This window comes from Nannospalax galili, unplaced genomic scaffold, assembly GCF_000622305.1.
Source record: "Nannospalax galili isolate Female #2095 unplaced genomic scaffold, S.galili_v1.0 scaffold351, whole genome shotgun sequence".
NCBI classification, from domain to species: Eukaryota; Metazoa; Chordata; class Mammalia; order Rodentia; family Spalacidae; genus Nannospalax; species Nannospalax galili.
In genome coordinates this window covers 3,188,425-3,197,856 of record NW_008330327.1, presented here as the reverse complement: position 1 = coordinate 3,197,856, position 9,432 = coordinate 3,188,425, and the positions used below count along the sequence as shown (strand labels likewise).

The 9,432-nt window shown below is 41.5% G+C and overlaps 1 protein-coding gene across 1 annotated transcript in view; it reads left to right on the top strand.

Annotated features, from left to right (window-relative positions):
* The window catches only part of Eif2a (eukaryotic translation initiation factor 2A), a gene marked incomplete in the record, with an annotated part of 28,691 nt that extends 19,575 nt beyond the window's left edge, over nt 1-9,116 (top strand). The window contains 5 exon segments of the mRNA XM_008844976.3: nt 786-1,357; nt 4,096-4,209; nt 6,934-7,059; nt 8,032-8,097; nt 8,758-9,116. Coding sequence (XP_008843198.2) covers nt 786-1,357; nt 4,096-4,209; nt 6,934-7,059; nt 8,032-8,097; nt 8,758-8,823 — 944 coding nt within the window.
* Nucleotides 9,117-9,432: the final 316 nt, after the last annotated feature.

The following is a 9,432-nucleotide window of genomic DNA, read 5'->3' as shown; positions in this document are numbered from 1 at the left end:
TCACTATGTAGACCAGGCTGGCTTTGAACTCACAGAGTTCCACCTGCCTCTGCCTCCCAAGTGCTGGGACTACAGGCATGCGCCATCATGCCTGGATTATTTATTTTTTTAATATATTTTATTCATTATTTTTATGATATTTTTTATTGTCTGCCTGTACGTGAATGCGCCCATGTCCTGCAATGCTGCGGAGGTCAGACAAGGGCATCGGATTCCCCTGGAACTGGAGTTAAGGACGGTTCATAGCCACCATCTGGGTGCTGGGAATTGAACCAGGTTCTCTGCAAGAGCAGTCATCTCTTCACCCCTGGAGGCACTTATTTTATAGCATGTCTTTTTATATAGTTTGTATTTTTATTGTTACTTGTAAGTATTACTCCTCCCCCAAAAAACTATTGCTGCCATGGCAACCTATGCCTGCAGTCCTTGACGTAGCACTTTGGAAACAGGAAGATCATCTGAATTCAGGAATTCAAGGCTAGCCTAGGCATCCTAGCAAGACCCCTTTTCAAAAAAATATTTTTATTAATAGTAATAAAAGAATTACTGTAGACTTATATTGGCTTCCATAAACCCACATTACCAACATATTTAAAAGAAATTAAAATTCAGTAGTTCTTAAAATTATGATTATATGTTAATGCTCATTTAATTTTAATATGTCTTGAAAGTTTTGAAAGTCTTTTAGTAGTTTGACATGTTTATGAGTACTATACATTTCTATCTTGTGCTAATAGTCACAAAATTTTTTGTTGCTAATTTGGGTTTTATATTCTTTCTTGTAGCAAAAAATGGCCCAATTTATGATGTGGTTTGGAATTCTAGTTCTACTGAGTTTTGTGCTGTGTATGGTTTTATGCCTGCAAAAGCAACAGTTTTCAACTTGAAATGTGATCCAGTGTTTGACTTTGGCACTGGTCCTCGGAATGCAGCCTACTATAGCCCTCATGGACACATATTAGTACTAGCTGGATTTGGAAACCTGAGGGGACAGATGGAAGTGTGGGATGTTAAAAACTACAAGCTTATTTCTAAACCGGTGGCTTCTGATTCTACATATTTTGCTTGGTGCCCAGATGGTGAGCATATTTTAACAGCCACGTGTGCTCCCAGGTTACGTGTTAATAATGGGTACAAGATCTGGCATTATACTGGTTCTATCTTGCATAAGTATGATGTGCCATCAAATGGAGAATTATGGCAGGTTTCATGGCAGCCATTTTTGGATGGAATATTTCCAGCAAAAACAATAACTTACCAAGCTGTTCCAAGTGAGGTCCCTCATGAAGAGCCTAAGGCTGCGACAGCTTATAGGCCTCCAGCTTTAAGAAACAGACCAGTCACCAATTCCAAACTGGTAAGTACCACCATGATCGGAAAGACCTACTCACAGTGGGGTTCTCTAGACCTTGTTCTTATTTTCTTTTGTTACTTAGTACCAAATTAGAATATAAACTCCAGAGATCACTAAGGCCCATAGAAGATGCATCATCTTATTAAACTGATAAAGAGGCTATTTAAAGGGTTTCACGATTAAATTTTTCTCTTCATTCTTGAGACATTCATACATATATACAATGAAATATGATTATACCTTTTATTTCCTCCTCAAACGCCCCTATATCCCCCTGACATCCCCCCGTCCCAACTTAGTCTTCTCTTTTTTAATAACCCACTAAGTCCATATGTGCATGGGTGTAGGGCCCTCCACTGAAGCATGGGAATCCCATCAGTGGCCACATACTCATAAAGGGTGATTCTCCTTCCCCCAGGAGCTATCAACTGCCAATAATTTTTCAGTAATGTGTGGGGCCTGGAAATTATCTACCCTGTCTATGCCAAAATTTTGGCCGGCTTAATTGTGTGCGGGTAGCCCCAGCTGCTATGAATTTGAGTGTGATAGCCATGTCATGTTTGGAAGAGTGTTTGACAGCATTCCTCCCCATCCTCCAGCTCTTAAATTCTTTCCATCTCCTCTTCCATGATGTTCCCTGAGCCTTGGTGATGGAGTGGCATTGATAATGTCCCTTTTAGGACTGAACACTCAGTCTCATTCTCAGCACTTTCACCAGTTATACATCTCTCCATGGACTGCTGCCCACCGTAAAAAGCATGGTGGCACACACCTTTAATCCCAGCACTTGGGAGCAGAGGCAGGCGAATCTCTATGAGTTCAAGGCCAGCCTGGTCTACATAGTGAGTTCCAGGCCAGCCTGTCTCAAAAAAAATTAAATAAAAAAGAAAGAAAGAAAAGAAGCTTTTGAACAAGGTTGTAAGCAGCCCAGGTCTATGGATATAAACAGTATTTAGAAGGCAATTGATAGCATGATCATTTAGCAAAATCACAATATCAGGTTTTACCCTAGGGCTTTTGACCAGGATTACAGTACCAGCCATGAAATTCCCCCCTGTGAACTAGGCCTCAAATCTAATCAGAAAGTCATTAGTTACCCAGTAACAGGCATGCCACTATTGCAGCAGTGGGCACATTTTGCCTTTCAGGTTGGTTTTGCATCATACAGAGTCCAGTGCTGAGTCAGACTGTTGATGTCTTATCTCCCCCAGCAGCCTGCTTAGCAGCTACTGGCACTGAAAGCTAGCCATCAGGAGGAGGTTTCGTGGTCAGTTTGACTTCTGTAAGTCCTGCAGCCAATACGGTCTCATCCTGAAGTTATGGCGGATAACCAAGGGCAATAGCCTGTGTTATTTTGAAAACCTCTGGGCCTCCCTGATAGATTCACAGTTTTTTAATTTCTGGGAGAGAAATCAGCTTTGTAGGTCAGGAATTCAAATTCAAATGCCAGAAATCGAGGCTGGCAGTGTGAGGTAACAGTTAGCAGGAGAGAATGTGAAGGAGAAAGTCCGCAAGGCCTGTGAGGCCCTAACAGCTACTCAACAGTAGCTGACTTTCCGTGGGAGAGCTGCGGTCTGGTTTGCCAAAACTGTTGATTTTTAAGACAAAATGGATCAGAGTACTTAAATGAAATTCCCTGTTTTAAAGGATTGTTGGACTGTAAACAATGGTCAGGCCATTAGTTCCTCACCTTTCCTAAGTATTGTTTGGATTCAAATATGATTTAAGACACTGTTTCAGAGCTCAAGAGAGAACACTGTTCTGCGATGATGTTGATAAATAAGGGATCTCCAAGCCTGAGCAACTCTTCATGGTGTCAGAAAAGTGGCCATTCTGGTGGCTGGAGAGATGGCTCAGTGGTTAAGAACACTGGTTGCTCTTGCAGAAGACCCTGGTTCGAATCCCAGCACCCACATGGCAACTAACAACTGTCTGTAACTCCAGTCTCAGGGGATCCGACAGCCTCTTCTGACCTCCGCAAGCACTGCACAACATGGGTGCACTTACCTACGTGCAGGCAATACACGCATATACATAAAAAAAATAAAATAATAAAATTTTTTTAAAAAGTGGCCATTCAATAGCCGTGAACGAGGACTGTTCATATAAACGGACTGTATGAACTCTTAAGTTACCAGCCATTCCAGGAAGTAGATAACTCTTTCAAGAATTAACAGTTGTTACCCTGCTCTTGACAAAAACAAAAGAATCCCCCCTTCTTTTTGACTATGCAAAATGCCTGGAGGTTCTTAAACTCCATTGAAGTGTTCTTTTTAAACATTCGCTTAACCTTCTACTCTCTGATTTTATAAGTAAACTCTGGCAATAATTCTACCAATGAATCAGAAAGTCCTTATTTAAATCTATTCTGGTGAACTGGGGAGATGGCTCAGTGGTTAAGAGCACTGGCTGCTCTTTCAGAGGACCCGGGTTCAACCTAGCACCCACATGGCGGCTAACAGCCATCCATAACTTCAGTTCCAAGGGAATTCAGTGTTCTCTCCTGAACTCTGTGGGCATTGCACAACGCAGGTGCAGTTACATGCAGGCAATACACTTACAAACATAAAAAATAGTACTAATAATTAAAATATAGATCTATTCTGGTAAGAATTTTGAAATGTTACTTACCAGTTATCTTAAAATAAGTCTAATAAACTTGTTTGTCCTATACTATGTTTGTGTGTGCCTTACAAACCATAGACTCCATTTCAGAAGTGTTTATTTTACATTTTCCATAGCATGAAGAGGAGCCTCCACAGAATATGAAGCCGCATCAAGGAAGTGACAAGCCATTGTCAAAAACAGCCCTTAAAAATCAGAGGAAGCACGAAGCTAAGAAAGCTGCAAAGCAGGTATTTGGAGCACCGATCTTCTCAGCACCAAACAAAATCCATGTAATCCACACTTAAGCATTACATTTAACCATTATATTCCTAAAAACTCGATTGTGATGTTATAAAATGTAGTTACAATTAAATTTGAATAGTCAAAGTAACTTTCTTTTGTGCTTGCCTGTGAATTTCTTACCTTTTTGGTTGTGGGCCTGAGCCTTTTAACAGCTGTGTCAGCTCTGCAGCCCTTGCCCCTGAATCTCTAAGTAATCTTAGCTATATACTTAGTAACTGTGTCTGCTGTCTATCACAGCAGTGGAGTTTCTGGGATAACCAAGTCATAAAGACAGGTTTATTTTGACTCAGAGGGTTTGGTTTGTTTTTTTTTTTGTTTGGATTCTAAAATGGTCTTGGCATATAGTTCCTGTGGAATTCGACTCACAGTCCTCTCTCCTCAGCCTCCTAAGTGCTGAGAATTATAAGTATGTACCACTGTGCCCTACAAACATGAAATTACTCCCATCACCCCCTGCTTTTGGTGGTGCTCGGGACTGAACCAGGGCGTTCGTTGCATGTGCTAGGCAAGTGTTCTGCCAGTGCTGTGTTCTAGGTTTGGTTTTGTCCATGGTTAATTGGCCCTGTTGCTTTGGGCCTGTGGTGGCATGCAGCCTAGACATCATGGTAGAAGCTTTGGTAGAGCAGAACTGCTCTTCTGCATATGAGCTAGGGAGCAGAGAAACGAATAAGATGCTCCCATGACCTGAAAAATCAGGCTCCTCCTAAAGGCTCCACACCTCTTAGCAGCACTACCCTGAGGAACAAGCATTTAAAATATGGACTTGGAGCTCCTTCCAGATCAGAGTAGTAATGAAACAAACTGGACCTGACCTCAAAACCTTAGAGGGGAGAGTCAGAGGACAGCTTACAGGAGTCTTCCTGCCCTGTTGAGGCAGGGTCTCAATTCTGCTGCTGCACTGTGTACTCCAGGCTAGCTGGCCCACGAGCTTAGGGGCCATTCTCCTGTCTCCTGGTTCTGCCTTGCACATCTTGCATTTCTTTTTACATGGGTTCCAAAAGATCTAAGTCTTCTTAAGTGGGGTGGTCAGGGATTGACTGGGACTTGCTTCTTTTTTGTTGTTTTGTTTTTTGTTTGTTTTTTGAGACAGGGTCTCCCTATTCACCCAGCTGGCCTGGAACTCGCTGTGTAGACCAGGCTGGCCTTGATCTCATGGAGATCCCTTTGCCCTGCCTCCAAGAGTGCTGGGATTACAGGTGGAGGCAACCACATCCAGCTGGGCTCCACTTCTTAATACTGTCGCATTGGGCGCTGAGTTCCAAACATGCTACTTCTGGAAGGACACTGACGTTCAAACTGTAGCAGTGAAGTAGATGTTTAACAGCTTATTATATCACAAATACAGTCTTGCTGGTAATGATTTTATTTTGACCAGGTCTAATTTGCTTGCGTCTTTTTTTTTTCTTTTTTTTTTAAAGGTTTAATGAATTTTTGTGTATTTCTTACAGAACATTTAATCATCTTTATACCCCCTTCCCCATTGGCTCCCTCCCGTAACCCCCCACCACTGGAATTCATACATTGTCGCTTGTGTTAAGGCCTGTCATGTCGTTAGTGTCCCTAGATGTCCCAGGCGCAAGTTCATCCACTGAGATCTAGTCAGCCTATCTAGAATCCCTCCCTTTAAGAAGATCAGCTCTTCCTTACCCAGCAGTAATCAACTGCTAATAATTCTTCAACTAAGATTGGGGCCTCCTATCCATTTCCACAGTTTTGTGCTGGTTTTTTGTCTGCTTGAGTTTGCATGGGTCTTATGCATGCGGACATATTGTTCTAGGTTCATATGAGAAGAGTCCCAGGAGCTTGTAGGACTCTTACTTCCATATGGTCAGTGAGGAGGGATGAGACCAGAAAGATAACTGTCTCCTCATTATAGGAGCAATATAGTATTCCTTTAACTCCATGGTTAAGTCATCACAAGAGTGAAACCCTAAGCCCCTTAGTTAGAAAAGCCCTCTCAGATTTCAAACTTCATATGGTGGCACATCTGAGAAAATTCAGAATTGTGGAATGTTTGTTAATGGACATCGAAGCTCCAGGTTTACTCTGAATAAGTTACTTTGTTTCTATTATGGAATATGTAGGATATGTCATGAAACCTTGAATTCAGATTTTTTTATAGAAAATATAAAGTCCCATATTTGTCTTCTATATTTTATAAACCAATATCATGTTAATTGAAATACATTATTTTCATGTTTTTTTATTTTTTTATTTATGTGTATGCATATATTGCCTGCATGTAGGTAAGTGCACCTGTGTTGTGCAATGCCCACAGAGGACAGAAGCTGTTGGATCCCCTGGAACTGGAGTTATGGACAGTTGTTAGCTGCCATGTGGGTGCTGGGATTCGAACCTGGGTCTTCTGCAAGAACATTCAGTGTTCTTAACCACTGAGCCATCTCTCCAACTCCCTGTTTTCATGTTTTAAATTGAATCAATTTTTTTTTCCTGATCTGGCAACATGGCTCTGTGGGTAAAGGTACTTGCTCAGGTACCTGACAACCTGAGTTAGATCCCTAGGGACCTACATGGTAGAAGGAGGTAACAGATTCTGAAACTCCTGAAGGTTGCCCTCTGACCTCCACATATATGTGTCCATGCACACACACACACACACACACACACACACAATAAGTAAATGCCTAATTTTTCTTTTTTTCTTGTAGGAAGCAAGAAGTGACAAGAGTCCAGATTTGGCTCCTCCTGTCCCACAGAACACCCCACGAAATCCTATCTCTCAGCCAATTTCAGGTGACCCTGAAGTAGACAAAAAAATTAAGAATCTAAAAAAGGTGAGAAATTCAAATGAAAACCAGATATGTACATCAAAAGACATGTATGTGAAAGTCGCCCAATTAGAGCAGTGCTTGGGTGCCTGAAGCAGGTATTTAATAGGTGGTAGCAGCTCTCAGTGTTGCTTCCTCTCAAAGAAAACTATAATTTAGAAATGGCACACACCTTTAATTCCAACACCCAGGAGATGGATTGCTGTGAAATCAAGGCCAGCCTAGTCTATATAGTGAGTTCCAAGTCAGCTGGGGCCACAGGGAAACCTCGTCTCAAAAACACTGACTAAATAAATGATGCCACAGAGGCAGAAGGCCGCATAGTGGCAGCCCTGGGGTGAGGTTTCTCTTAGACTTTGTCCAGCTGCTGTGGAGTGTGGAAGAGAATGCTGAAGTTAGTGTTATGTTTGCTTGTTCACACCTGTGCACTCAAAATAACATTAATTAAAAACCTGCAGCTCAGCTAGATGATAAGTAAAGGTCTTTCTGTGAACGCCTGGCAACCTGGTTTTGATCCCAGAACTCACAGAAAAGTAGGAGAGACGTGACTCCACAAAATGATCCTCTGACCTGCACATAAGCACTGTGGCACATGTACCCAATCACAAACCTACACACAGAATAAAATTTTCTTAATTAAAAACAAAAACAGGCCCTGGAGTGGTTAAGCACCCTGGCTGCTCTTGCAGAGGACCTGGTTTTGGTTCCCAGCACCCACTTGGCGGCTAACAACCATCCCTGTGCCTTCAGTTCCAGAGGATCTGACACCCTCTTCTGACCTCAGCTGGGAAAAACTCCTTGCAAAACATATTTTGCCTAAGCCATACTTTTAACATCTAATTTTATATTTAACTTCAGAAAAGAGCTAACCCCAGTATTTTAACAGATCGCCTTTGAAAGAAATGCAGTACAATTGTGTGTTAGTAAGAGCATTCGCATTGTAAGGTAACTTCCTTCCCTTTCACTTGGTGTTTGCAGAAACTGAAAGCTATCGAGCAGCTGAAAGAACAGGCGGCAGCTGGCAAACAGCTGGAGAAGAACCAGGTAACGTGGGGTTTGGGCATCGTCATTAGCATGCGTCCTGTGGAGTGAGAGCAAGTAGCTAACCAGAAAGAAACAGATTTTAAAAGCTTGTTTGAAAACTAAGGAGAAAAGCACTATAGAGCGCGGTGAAGGACAGTCTGCATCCCAAAAGGTGTACTAGTGCCATCACTACCAAAATAGCAAGTCCTTATGTTACACAGACAGGGCGTCTCCTCTCGTCTTGTCCTGGCCTTTCCCCTCCTCCTTTATTCAGCTCTTTTAAGCCCAAGTGGATAATGGAAGTCTTATTAAAGGGAGACAGTAAGATGTCTTCTGTTTATTGCCCCTTTGGTTCATAAGAGATAACAAGTTAGAACTGGTTTCTAATCTATATTTTAGTCTGTGTTTACCAGTGGGTCTCATAAAGGGTAGAAGATACTCCTTACTCGCATGCCTTTAATCCCAGCACTTGGGAGGCAGAGGCAGGCAGATCTCTGTGAGTTCGGCCTGGTATACATAGTGAGTTCCAGGACAGCTGGGGCTGCAGGGAGACCCTGTCTCAACCCCCTCACCCCCTCAAAAAGATATTCCTTCTCTAAATTTCTTTCTCCTTTATGATTTTGGTTACAGACCCAATAATTATTTTCTGTTTAATAACTCCATTATTTTAAACTTTTCTAGTTGGAGAAAATTCAAAAAGAAACAGCCCTTCTCCAGGAGCTTGAAGATTTGGAATTGGGTGTTTAAAGATTCACAGAAAGCAGATTTGTTACCAGAAAACAGTACAAACAAATGTTCATCCCATTGATGTTCATGAATTTCCATATGGCCACATTTAATATCAGTCTATTTTTATCCAAGGTTGCATATGTGTGATTATTTAATGATGTCTATTAAATTAACTTTTACATCTGCATCCTGTATCATGTCAGTATGTGGTAAGAGATGAATTTTTCAGATAAACTTGTCAAATTGAGAGACATTTTTTAACGTAGGTAATAGTATTTCATACATAAATGAATAAAGACATTTTAAATTTGTTTTTGCCTTCAAGTTGTATCTGTTCTTTGTATATAAATTTTCAAGGTGTATATCATTCTTACAAGACTATAAAGTGGGTGTTATTATAGTGTCTCTTTCATAAATGAAGAAACTAAGTCATTTGACAATTGTTTGTGATTTTGGGTGGGGGGGTGGGGGGGTCTTTTGAGATAGGGTCTGTCTGTTCCAGCTGGCCTAGAACATTATGCAACTATCCAGACCAGGCTGGCCTCGTTCTCACAGAAATCCTACCTGCCTCTGCCTCCTAAGTTTGGGATTGAAAACATGTACCACCATACCCAGCTTTGTTTTAAA